General features: G+C 37.0%; 1 protein-coding gene across 3 annotated transcripts in view; it reads right to left on the minus strand.

The window, feature by feature from the left end:
• Nucleotides 1-14,006, minus strand: part of bsnb (bassoon (presynaptic cytomatrix protein) b) — an 83,926-nt gene that overhangs the window by 20,809 nt on the left and 49,111 nt on the right. For 2 of the 3 annotated variants that reach the window (XM_055027212.1, XM_055027213.1), the window contains exon 4: nucleotides 700-1,485. In XM_055027212.1, the coding sequence (XP_054883187.1) occupies nucleotides 700-1,485 (786 nt within the window). The remainder of the gene's footprint in view (nucleotides 1-699; nucleotides 1,486-14,006) is intronic. The other variant, XM_055027214.1, reaches the window with a different exon arrangement.

Here is a 14,006-nt window from a genome sequence, read left to right on the forward strand (position 1 = left end):
TTGTAATGGTGTCTTTACTGGTCTTCATAAAATTCAATAAGGTAGCAACAGTTCATAAAAAATTCTACTAAATATTACATCCATTTCTGTTTGTGTCACTATAAAATTTAAAGTCTTATTATTGGTCTATAAGGTGCTGAATGCTTTTAGGCTGACACACATCAAAGTTTGTGTATCAGGTATGAACCATCTCCACTCTGCTGGACATTAGACACTCTACCGCACCATGTTTTGGGGACCCGAACTTAACAAGGGGAGGGAGAGTGTCTTTGTTCCTCAGCTCTGGAGTCACTTTACTGAATAACTAAGAAGTATATAAGCTGTTAGTTCTTTTAAATTATCACTAAAATCATAATTGTTCACTTCATAAAGGTCAACCATAATTTCATCCTTTAAGTTTTGTATTTTTTACTAGCTTTTCATTTGTCCTAAATGTACTGTTTGACATTTTTTCTCTTTACATTATTTCCTTGACCAAAAATGATGATGGTACAGTAGGAAGAATAATTGTGATAAAAACTGTTTAAAATAAAAAAAAAGAATAGTTTTGATGAGCTCAAAATAATGTATAAAACAAAATAAACATTATGATTAAAAAAAAATATGTTTCCAGTCAATTAAATGGAGCAAAGCAAAACAAAATGGTGAATCAAGTAACAGGAGTAACAGGTGAAGGCGAAGAGGTTGCAGGTAGCTCACTTCATGGTGTCTTGACTTCTTTTCTTCCTCAGTTATCTTGATCTCGTGTGGGGAAGACACAGTCTCTGACAAAGTCTTCTTGGGTAAGACTTTGGCATCTTCTTTTAGAGATTTAGGTGCAACTTTCGTCTTCTCCTGGCTTTGTGGGGTCTGTTGTTTGCGGGTCTGGTTGTTACCTGTGGGTTTAGACTGAGTAGGAACTGGTTTTGCAGGTGTGGAAACCTTGTTATGGTTAGGAACAGCTTTACTAGAGCTAGATGAAGCCTTGGCAACAGAAGGATGAGAAGGGCCCTTAGTCTGAGCAGAGGGCTGGACAGATCCTTTTGTCTGAGTCGGCCCTTTTGCCTGACTTGGGCCCTTCACTTGGTTAGCAGGCTGTGCAGAGGCCTTATTTTGAGCATGTGACTGGGCAGGACCTTTAATTTGAGCAGGTCCTTTACTTTGAGAAGAAGGCTGTGTTTGACCCTTAGCTTGGGAGGGTGGCTGAGCAGAACCCTTGGTTTGAGGGGAGGTTTGGCTGAGCCCTTTCGACTGAGGAGCAGGCCCAGCCTGTTTCACATTAGAGGGAGGGCCACTTACTTGAGGACCCGCAGATTTCTGTTGTTGAGGACCTGTAATCCTAGGCCCTGAACCCTGACTGGGTGCTTTCTGCTGAGGTGTTTGCTGTTTGAATGGAGCAGGTGCCCGAGGAGATCCCATGGAAGGGGCTGCAGGAGGTGGAATATCTCCCAAACTTCCTGACAGAGCCCGTTGTGTTTGGCAGTTTAAGCAGAGCCATTCTTTCTTCTGAAAAACAAGGACAACAAAAGGCAGGAATCAGCAAAGTCACAACAAAAAAACCTAAAGTTTAAGTTATAAATTTAAATAACAAAAATCTATGTCTATGGGGACTTCAAGGACAATGAATACATAGAATTGAATCAGTATTAAACTGCAGCTGTAAAATGGTAAATGTCCTGCATTTGTGTAACCCTTTATCAAGTCCCAACTAGCTCTAGTAAAGCTGCTCCTAAACGTGGACTTTAAACCAACAGGAGCCCAACAGGATGAAGAGGACGAACCCCTTCATCCTGAACCACTGCTGCACTAGTTTAAACAATTCTCACATAGATATTTGCTCTCTCTGGAACAGTACTTGACTGGTGCAGCTCTTACCTAAAGAACAGGGACTTATTCATGCCAACAAGTAACTTCTCATCCTGAACCCTGAACACCTCCTGCTATAATAGTAGTTACCATACCTATGTAGATGATACACAGCTCTACCGTTTAGGGCCCTTTCAAGCACTGAGGAGATGCTTATAACAAATGGTTCTAGACTGCTTGGCCTCTCTAGAACCAGAACCAAAGATGGAGAAGCAGAATTCAGTTTGTATGCTCCACAAATTTTAAAGAAACTTCCAGAAAACTGCAAAATAATTGAAATGTTGAGTTTCTTTAAAATGAAGCTAAAAATCTACTTGATGGCTTTGAGTTGGATTTTTATGGAGACTGGTTGGTACAAGAGCACATAATTGCTAGTTTGGTCAAATAAATGCAAATGTTGCTTTATAGGTGATCATGCAATGCCAAGGACTCAGTAGGACGCTGAACAACTGAGTACTGGAAAGCCTGTCCACACAAGGCCTTTCATCTCTTGAAGAAGAGTTAATCTTTTGACAACATTAAGCACTCTCAAACAGTGTACACAGAAAAGGAGCGCAGTGTGAATACAGATGATTGTGTCTGTAGAGAGATCCAACAATCACTGGACCTTTGATAGAGCTGACAGCAAAGTCTCCTGCTTCTTGAAACAGGGATTTGCCCTTTACATTCATCCTCACAGTCTTACATTGGGCCATGGTTATAGATTCTGACACTGCTAAAAATCCAGAACAAAACTCATCAACAATAGGATATTAACATAAGCAGATTCAATTTCAGGTCAATGCAACAGATCGATGAAACCGCTTGATGGAATAAAACGGTTCTGTTGCGAGCAATGGTGCCATGTTAGTAACACAGCCCTTCGTTAATGATAATCATCTGTGCCTCAGGCTTGAAGACGGACTGTTTTCGTGTCACAGACTCGTTCAACAAAACAAATAACCTCATAAACATCTCTGCTGCTGATTACCATCTGCCCAGTAAATCACATATTTTATTGCTGTCACATTTCAAAGGCATAAATACGGAAGATTTGACAACATGCTCTGTCAAATCTATTAAATAAAAACAATTCAGGTGTTCAGGGACTGAATCGAAGGACATCTTTACTGCAGTGCAAAGAGCCAAAGCACCAAAGAAAGCAGAACATAAATTTCTGGTTTTAAAACACCTTAACGTTACATTCATTCAACCAAAGAGTGACAATCACTTAGTAAGCATAAAACATCACAGCAGAAATCTTAGTGTCGAGACTCAGCCCCTACAAAGAATTTATAGTAGGATCGTCTGCTTTGTTTATCACCACATTCTGAACCTAAGTAGAAACATAAGTCAGGAGAAGTTTCCACCTTTTTCTGAAATCCTTTGTCTCTTTGTCCATGAAGAACGGTCCATTTTGACTAAGTCTTATCAGATACAAGATGATGGGAGATAAACCTCCAGGAATTAGAAGTAAGGATGTAGGACAAAGACAAAGTCAACACACCCCTGTTAAAATGTCACATTGTTGTGATGTAAAAATGTACACCATTGTGAATTGTTTCAGAACCACCTCAACCTTTAAAGCTTCAGTAACTTTTACGAAAATATGTTTTTGTATATATTTGTTAAAATTAGCACTAAGTAGAGCAAACAGTGTTATTTACTGAGTGTGACCTACACAGGTTGACATAAAATAAATATAATTTTATCATCAACAATGCAACTTCAAACAATTTTCTTTTGTTATGACACCATTTGGTTATGATTTGTTTTGTTTAAAATGCATCCTTTTTAATGTGTGCCTCCTTTTCTGTATATTTTAGTTGTTGTTGTTATTTGTTCTCATATCTAATTTGCTATTCGTTATTTTATAGATTAATATCTGTTAATCTGGATTGTTTATTTTACATGCATTAACTGGTGAATAAATTTAAAATGAAAAAATTAAAAAAAGACATTGCACAATATGCTGCCTTCATTTGATAAAAGAAGTAGATGGATGAAAAAGCAGCTCAAATTCAAAATAATTTTGTAAAATATCCTTATAAAATCCAGAGAAATATCAATCAAAACTTAGGTTTTTGGAGTCAGGGAAAGAAGAAATTCATTGGGATTCTAGCATTTATAAATTGCAAAATTCACAAATGCTAAACAAACAGCATTTGCCTTGTCAGATAGCAGCTTTTATTCAGATATTCACTGGCAATTCTCTCAGCAGATGGATGTTGTACAAATTGTCAGCGATGGAAGGGACTTCCTTCAGGCAACTATCCTCCAGCTTCATGATATCAGGGCAGTAGTAGTGGACCACGGTGAGCAGCGCCAAGGTGAAGATATTTATGAACAACATCAAATATTGAGATGAGGGTGGTGAATATATAGATAGCTTTTTACACGTTTATTTTTTTCTCTACAGGTCACAGATATTAATGTCTGCAGATCCAAAAATCTGCAGACATTTTTGGACACATTTTGGTATTAGTGACAATAGTCAGATTCTGCTCTGCCAGTTAAAATATGTGAAGAGTTCATAAGAAGGAAATTATTATACAAACTGAACCACAAGTAGAATACCATACCATTCTTTGCAGAGGCACTGACACAGCAAATATAGCACCTCATAAAAACTCAATTAGGCCTATTATGCAATGTGAGTGATAAATTATGCAGCACCTTCTGTTAGTAATGATGTCATTTAAATCTTGTATATTATTAAAATGTGCATTTCACATTTGATGGTGCAGCAAAACAAAGAATGAACCAATCCATCATATTTTTTTTTTAATTTCAAACAAAGATTAAATGTAAGAATCTTGAAGACTTGTTAAAGCTGAGAGTGACAGTGAGGGAGTGCTTTACTTATAATTTCGATTTCTTGAATTCATTATCTTTGACAAGATAATGAGTTCAAGTTCAGTAACCTTTCAAAACAAATCATGAAACATTGCAGCGAAGACAATGCCCCTACACTGGAACCTTTACATATGAATGCTATTTTTACTGACAATTTTTTGTACAAGATAAAATCTATCTAATTGTGTCCAAATCCATCAGAAATCTGTTGTCTCAAGTGAGACCAGGAACCGTGGATGCAGTCATTGGTTTGCCAAACTGACAGCTTTGCTTTGTTTTCATATCTCTCAAGTGCTCTACTGAGAAGCTAAATATAAACAGGTGCAGCTCTCTCAGAAGCAGCCATCTGTTCTGGTTCTTTCATGACCAGTAACTGTGTTTGTGGACAGCTAGTTCACTATGGGACCAGCAGACATTTACTGAAGATGCACGCCAAAATGTACCATGTATTCTCACTTTATGGCCATCACAAACCAGGTTTGAACTTTCTATGGAGAATAGATTAAAATTCCCATTGTTTGAATCAGTGTCTAATTAAAATACCACCTTGCGATCCTAACGTCCTTTCTGATAGAACAGCTTTCTTCCTGCCATGCTGGCCAATGCCAAACTCCCCCAAATGCTCCTGAATCAGCATAACACGATTGCGTGGGTAAAAGAAAGAGAAAACCAAGGCCAAAACGAAGCTGCAAGTAGCAAATTATTCATGTAGAGTGCTTTAGCTTGTACAGCAGCAAGCTATGTGGGCTGTGCTTCCCACCTCAACCCACACAGTGAAGAGAAAATCGTGTCTGCATAAGATGAAGCCTCTGATGCTTCCGAGATGGTCTTTCAATGTTCTCTGAAAACGGAGCAAATACTGTAATTTCCAATATTTCACTTAGGCTAAATCAAACTGGAGCCAAACGTTTGAAGCAAATATTAAAATGTCCTGAATGATTCAGAAATACTTCTTTAAACTGCATGTTTATTTTATGTCCTCTACTGGGAACCTGATTTAACTATTTTTGCTATGTGTTAGTCACATAAAAATTGTACAAAATTGTTTGTTTTGAAGTGAGGTATCATTTAAAAACAGGTATACCACGGTTAGCAATAGTCCCAATGTAATGGTTCCTCTAACTCACAGGTGTCAAACTCCATTCCTCCAGGGCCCCGGTCCTGCAGTTTTTAGATGTGCCACAGGTACAAAACGCTGGAATGAAATGGCTTAATTACCTTCTTCTTGTGTTGATTAGCTCTCCAGAGCCTTGCTAATGACCTAATTATTCAATTCAGGTGTGGTGCTGCAGAGGCACATCTGAAAGTTGCAGGACAGCGGCCCTTCAGTTTGTCACCCCTGCAACTTGTCTCTTATTCCGTAAATGCAGAAAGGAAAGAAGCGATAATATTTTGTAAAATAAATATGTTTATTTAAATACTTCTACTAAACTCAGCTTGTGTTTATTCCATATTTTGCTTTAGTCTTCCATTACTGTGTACATCTGTAGAAAATAAATCCTTTAAAATGAACGACAGTTTTTGCCTCACAATAACAATTTTAATTTAAATATTTTTGACAGAAGTAACATTTAATTATAAACTTTCCTGGAAACCTTAAGTAGAAATCAGTTATTTAATTCATCATTATTAGTATATAAATGTATTTATATACATTTGGCCAACAGCATCATTACACAGCACTAATCATAGCAGCAACTAAATATTATTATATCTAAAAATGTTAGAAATACTTGATGCTTCTTTGGTGTTTTTAATCAAGTTTATCTTACATTCACATCAGTCTCTTGTATATATTCAGTCATATCCCAGGAGAATATTAGTAAATAAAATGATTTATTCTTAATTTTATTTAACAATAATTTACATTTACATTTTTCATTGTTGTGATCTTTTATCTCTTTAGTAAAAGTATCAACATCTAAGTTTAAATACAATGCTTGTTTATGTATTTATTTACTTAATATCTGTTATATGTTATATTCATTCATTTTTTATTTCAATTGTTAGAGTATTTCTATATATTTATCCTAATTTTATGTTATTTTATTTTTAGCACTCTGCTAGTCTTCCTCTTCGTCAACTCAACATCGCTTTTAGCTAAATATTTACTTTATGTACATCATTCTTGGTTTGGCTTTGTAAGCTCAATATTTATTTTTTGTTAGTTTGGTTTGTTGTTATTTTTTACTGCCTTCTGTTTTTATGTTCTATTGAGCAATTTCTGTTGTCTGAGGTATTTATGGAAAGTGCTTTATAAATGCGGATTGATCGAGTGATTGATAAAGCCCTGCCAATGAAAGCACGGCCTCTGGGATGAAGAAGATATCGCAGGTACTTACACATACAGCACACCTTCATTAATTCTCTTTAGGAGAGTGGTAATTACAACGTGTGGGAGTGGATGGTTGTTCGAGCAACTGATATGTGGCCACAGATTCCATTTTTGAGTCCACTTTGCATATCAAAAATCCATTACAGGCATCGGCTGGGAAACACATCACAACAGTCTGATGTGCTGTGTTGTAGAAAAATTATTACTGGTGAATTCCTTAACGGTGTGCTGATGGATATCGCAGAAAGAAGTGATGACAAAATGCAGTGGGTTATTTTTTGTCTTTTGTTTTTGGTGGGTGTGCCAGGAAGATGTTAAACACGACTTGACAGGTGCATTAAAACTGCAGTGCTGAACTTTTATTTTTTTTAAATGATTACGTATTTGTTGAAACTATGTCATGACAGTATGATTTATTCTTAATTGCATTTAACAAAATGAAATTCACAGACAGATAATCTGTGAAAAAGTCAAGCTCTTTTGCCTTCTGCAAATGCTAAATAGAAACAACCAATCAGAACCAGGAGGTGGGGTTTAAATCACAATCTTGTAAGATGCTGCTCATTCACTCCCTTTTCCTCATTGCTACCTCCTAACAGAGCCTGTTGTAAATACTCGAGCTATTTGACTAAATTTAATATAGCATGAATCACTTGTTGATTAACAAATACATGACATAATCATACTGTAAATTCACTTTTTTGATAGTTAGGACAATATTTTTATCTTGTCAACCAAACAAATCTTATTTTTATAATGCATCCTTTGCATATTAATGATGAGAATAAACTTTCTAAATGAGTTTCTTTATATATTTTATAGTGAACAGTGTGTCAGGTTGCTCTTATTCATTTTCTGTTTGTTTTAACCTTGTTTCAAAAAACAGATTTTGCAAATCATTCTATTAGGTTGCAAATGTTTTAGCTTAATCCAAAGACAAATCCTACAAAACACATGCACTTACAAATCTGAGTGCACACAGACTGGGATGCAGGTTTGAAACCCTTAAAATGCATTTACAAATAACCTCTTCCTACAATAAGACACCCAGGGGTTGTTTTCTTTGATAGGGCTTTATCTGTTTGTTTTTCTTAGATGCAGTCTGTGAAGCTTACATAGCCCTGTGTGTAATTCTTGAGAAAACCAGCAGGAATTGGCTTGTACCTTTCTCCAGGAGAAAACACATCAATAACACAGAAAATAACCTCCAGCACCATCAAGGCACTGGCAAAGTTTCAGTCTCAGAGAATAAAGCAGCTGAGGAGAAAGCCTTTTGTTGCATTCGATGTGATGTAAAATAACAATTCAGCTCCATGACTGAAGTTGGAAGAGCAATCAGAGTGTGATACTGGCTTGGTCATGTTATAAGGTGAATACCCTGGACATTCTTGTAGTAATGCTCCATCCAGATGGCTCGCAGCCCGAGACACTGCCCTTTCACTTTTAAAATAAGGAGAGATTGAACACTGTGAGTGACTAGCGGGTAAAGGTCGGAGAGATTGACCCCATTTCACAGATTGATCTCACTCTAAAACGAGCCTGCTGAGATATTACAGCGCTGCTCACACACACAATGTCTGTTGGCCTGCTGAGGGTGCTGATTTGAACTTGAGTGCACATCCGACTTAAACATGTGTCTGTGGAGGTGATCGGCAAGTAAAGTATGGATCCCATATGCCTACACTGAGTTTTATAGCTTGTACTGTTCAGTTGCCTCACATTACAACTACAAAGAAAAGAGATTTTAAAGGGATTTAAAGCCACAGATCATAATCATGTAACTGTAAAGTGAAAGGGAAATGATGCCTCGTTTTATAATATTTAAATCTAAAAATTGTGACGTGTGATGTATGATCTGTGACGTGTGCGACTGATAGGTGTCCCATCAGTAGATTTCCCACCTGAGCTAAAGTACCATAGACCTTTCTGATTAATGCTTTGTGCACCCAGCCTGTCAGGTTTGGAAGATGGACAAGTTTGCAGTCATTCCATATTCTTTCATTTAGATTAGATTGAATAAACACTGCACTGTGATATGTCCAAACCATGAAACAATCTTTTACAACATAACCCCGATTTAAACATCCCTGACCTATACTCTAATCCTTGGTCTTCATGATGCTGCTTGGTCATTAATTTTTTGTAATAAATCAAGCTCTGAGGGCTTCATAAAACACTTCGAAATCACACCAATGTCTTTATTGGCCAATGACAATAAAATACATTCACATCTGCAGTAAGGTAGCAAAGTGAGGGGAAAGTAAAAGGGTTTCAAATCAGTTTTTAAAGCATTGCATCAAAAGATTAAAATAAACTACCTGTTCAAAAATGTTGGCTTCTTGGCAGCTTTAGTAATGTTGAATAAAACAAAAACAAATAAATATAATAAGAGCTAAATTAAAACAAAATAAGGAGAAGCTAAACCCCATTTTAAGTGCTATTTAGTTTTCTGCAAGTGACCAACCACAGAGCATAGATGCTTCAAATAGTAGATATATATAGAAAAAGTTAATATAGTTTAACAAAAACAGACATCAAGTCTCACATGAGTGTGTCTGACTGCTAGCAAGACTGGGGCATATCACAGAGAGGATTTAATCACATTTACACATAGCAGCAGAGGAAAGTGCTTCATTAGCAAGTTGTTAAACTCAAAAATTTTGCATGTCATCATTTTTTAGCTTCTTGCTTTTTCTTGAGATGAAATATGTGTTCTACCTGTATAAGAGAAAATGTGCAAGGAAACAACTTTTTTGTCAGGAGATAGAGCAGAGACAGAGAAGAAGAAACTCCAAAGAGAAAACAATCCTGGTGCTGCAGATCCATTCAGTGTACTTCATTGACAATAAATCCCGAGTGCTTTTGCTGCCATCAGTAGAACTTGGCAAGGGCACAACTTCAGGATCTATCCAGCAGGAATCTTTAGTAAGTTTATATCACCCATCAGTAGAGAGCTATCTCATACATTCTGGTGAAACACTGACTTGCTTTTATTTTCCATCTAGACTCTATGTCATAGCTCAACAATTGCAACACAAGTACATTCTAATTACCAATGTTAGGTGTAGGGTTTAAAAATGAGTCAAACTTAATATTTAAAGTAAACAAAAATATAAAATGTACTTGTCTTTGCAAGCCTACCTAGAGCAGCAGTATTTCTCAGCAAGCACTTCCCTTTACTTCATTTGACATGAACATGGCCTTTGAAGTGCACCCCAATGGACTTCTGCTCCATTGTTGCTATTGGCATCTTAGCATCGAGTCACAATGCAACTATTAGCAATACCTTAAAATTGAACCATCCATCCAACATGCTTATTCCTTGCACAGTCATGAGGGCTACTGATGGGGTACAGCCTGTCAGATCGCCAGTCCATCGCAGGGCAACAAGGAGACAGACAAGGACAAACAACCATGCATGCACACACCCATACCTAAGGAGAATTTATAGATTAATCAACCTGACAGTCATGTTTTTGGATTATGGGAGGAAGCTCAAAAATCTGGAGAGACCCCAAACAGGCAAACTCCATACAGAAAGTCTGGGATTTGAACCCAAGACCTTCTTACTGCAAGGCAACAATGGTATCAACCGTGTCATTGCTTTACAGGGAAAGCGATTTAATTCCACTTTTGCTATGTGATGAAGCCAATTGTCCAATACATGATAGACATCTGCATCCTAATACAGCCAACTGCAATGGACAATTGCAGTTGGATGGACTCTAATTTTCCAGGAAGATTGAGGGACATAGTGAGTCCAGAAAATGCACCTTAATCGTAATAAATATTATCATCACAATTTTCAGCAATAGTATCATAACATAGTTATTATTCTAAAAACCCTGCCAAATACCTATTATTTTATGATGCAAATTCCTTTAAAATGCCTCAGTCATTTTAATGAGATTTCCAATACAGCTAAATCAATTTCAGTTTCAACTGATGCAAGTTTTAAAGGCTGTTTTTTCTCTCTTTTCTCTCTCTCACTCAACACCAAAAGAAGAAACAATAAAAAATTGTATAGAATAAAAATTTATGGCCTCCGACCCCCTGAAAATACAGATGAAGCAGCAAAAGCAAAACAAAACTGCAAAGTCATGGGTCATAAAATAAAATCTTGCAAGAACTATGAAGGCAAGCTAAGCCAGATAACTCTTCAAAAAGATACCAAGTTATTTTAAACCGGGTACCACATTAACCGGTTTACAATTCTCTCTGATTGGAATTGTAAAAGCTTTCTTTTATACAGTTTATCCTCTGTAGCCAATATTTTAAAAAGTAAAAAAAGATAAATTACTTCTAAAGTAAATCATTTTATATTGCATTTTGTTTCAATTTATTTGGTCATGTTATTATGCACATATTTGTTTCCATGTCTTGTTTCAGAACTATGATGTTGAAATAGCTACAAAAAGTGCACAGATTGTTCACCTTCAGAGCCAAAGTAAGAGAATGAAACAGGCTTTACCATTTCCTGACCATGGAGGGAGTCAGAGAGTTCACTCACAAAGAGACTTTGGAAGTGTACACACACACGTGTGTGTGTGGGGGTGTGTGTGTGGTCACACACACACACACATCATGAACCCGAATACCTAAAAACCAAACACTATATTCTTAAAGTCAAACTTTTACATACACATTTAACAGCAGACTTTCAAAATCAATTTTAGTTTGCATTCTTCATACCACTGCACAAATGTACTTTTAACACATACAAACATATTTATATTTTCCAGCGCAAAAAGTCAGAGAACTCATGTACAAGCAGCACTGTGTGCAAGCTTCACAGCCTCAGTTTTTGCCCTCTTACTGTCAGTCAGCTCACAGCAAGAGTCAGTCCTCCACATGGTGCCTCTGCCAAGACCTGACAACAAGCTGTGAGCAAGAAATGTCAGCCATCATTAAAAGCAGTCACAGATCTCATTGAGATATTATATTTGAGGTGCTCATTACCTGCAGGGAAGAGGAAGGTCCTTTCATTTGAGGTAGCCAATCATTGACACAGTAGTGCATTTAAATGCTATAATGCTGAATGACTATGAATAAAATGTTGGTTGAAATGAGGTGCAACATTTTCGGTACACACATAAGTTATAGCTGGGGTTGTCATATTAAAACTAAAATAAGAGTTGTGGGACTATGACAGCTACAGTATGCACAGTCGTAATAAATCATATGCAGCAGCACAGTCATACATCATATGTCATCCTCGAGAGCCAAATTTATTTTGTCTGTTCTTCTTACCCTACTTAGCTGCAAAAATACAACAACAGCCCAGTTATCTATCCCATCAACACAGCTTTGGTCATCCTGTTGCCTGAATATAAATCATTTTGAACACGGCAAAAACAAAACCTGATGCCACGTCAACATCCTTTAAAGGAGCAACAAAGCATAATTCAAAGCAGCGCAACGGTCCTCTGTAACACCAAAGGCAGTAATATCATTTTAATCCTCCGAGTTATGTCCCTCACAGAGATTAATGAGGCATACAATGAAGGAGGTCATAATTAATTTGTAACAAGTGAAGGTCAGGGGAACAGAGGGTCAGTGTGAATTATTAACTAACACTTGCAAAAATGGGTGTGATACCAAACAGGTATAAATTTTGGTGAGGAGGAAAATATCCCAATGTGATTTTGACCCAGAAATGCATCATTGCAGGGAAGAAAAATATGATTCCACACCACCTGGGTATGTAAAAATAGAAAGTAGAGAGGTTGCATCCAGTGTTTTGTAAATTTACAAAAAATAAAAACATGATGAATATTTCAAAATATAGTGTGTTGGAAAAATATTCACTCCTTTGATGTTTTCCACATTTTGTCTTGCTAAAACTACAAACCTCAACTCTGTTTAGTGGGATTTTATTGAGGTATTGCAATAAAATCCTAATTTCATTAGTGGGACTTTCTTGCAGGAAGCATTAGTTAATTATCTAATAACTCGGCGGTTTTCAAAGTGTGAGGCGCGCCTCCCCTAGGGGGCGCCAGAGCACTTTAGGGGAGGCGCGGAGCGAGGGAAAAAATAAACCGGAGAAGAAGCTATCCGCTTGCTGTCAACTGATGTGAGAGGAAAAAATGGACACATTTTCAGTACAGAAAAGGGCAGGGGAGACAAGCTCTGGCGTAAGTAGAAAAAAAAAGAGGAAGTATGACCACGACTATGATGCTCCAAGGCCGCAATGTGTAATCTTGCAAGGAGGTTCTGGCTAATGATAGCATGAGACCCTGTAAGCTCCGGCGTCACATTGAAACAAAGCGCCCAAGTTTAGTGACCAAGCCGCGGGAGTTTTGTGAGAGAAAGCCAAAGGAGCTGTGCACACAGAAAAACAAAACAATAGAGACGTTCAGTACTGTTAACGCGAATCTCAGATGTAACGTTTGTTTGAGAAAACGGTTGAAAAATGAGTTTCTTATCATTAGAAAAATGACAGAGGGGCGTATTTGCCATACAAAGGCCCTGATAAAATAGTTAAAATGGGAGGAAATGTTTTAAAATGTTCATGTGTTAAATTTCATTCAGATAAAGTGTCATTTTAAAAGATGAGACGGTTCTAAAATAAAAGCAATTAGAGAGTGTTTTGTAGTGGCATTTGTTTGTGTGTGTGTTGATACACGTTAAGAGATAATTATAAAAACAAAGACAGAATCTGATCGCTGGCTGACGCCCCAAGGTCTGACACCCAATTCTTTTTTTTTTTTTTGACCTTTTCTAATAAGAAGCAAATACTGCTGATAAAATTGTGCAATGATGAACTCCAATGATGTGTCTTGTTCTGTCATTGGCAGCCCCCTTGCATGATTGCTGCAAATATCTGGATAAAGGTCCCCTGAACTATACAATAATACATACATATAAAATTATAGTTATGACAGTAGGCAAACACTGCACATCACCCTGGTAGCATCATACTGAAGGGATGTTTTGGGGTTTTTTTGTCTTCAGCTGGAACTAAGGCTAAACAGAGGGCAATTATCTAAAA

This window comes from Poeciliopsis prolifica, unplaced genomic scaffold, assembly GCF_027474105.1.
Source record: "Poeciliopsis prolifica strain line A6 unplaced genomic scaffold, Auburn_PproV2 SCAFFOLD003, whole genome shotgun sequence".
In the NCBI taxonomy this organism is placed as follows: Eukaryota; Metazoa; Chordata; class Actinopteri; order Cyprinodontiformes; family Poeciliidae; genus Poeciliopsis; species Poeciliopsis prolifica.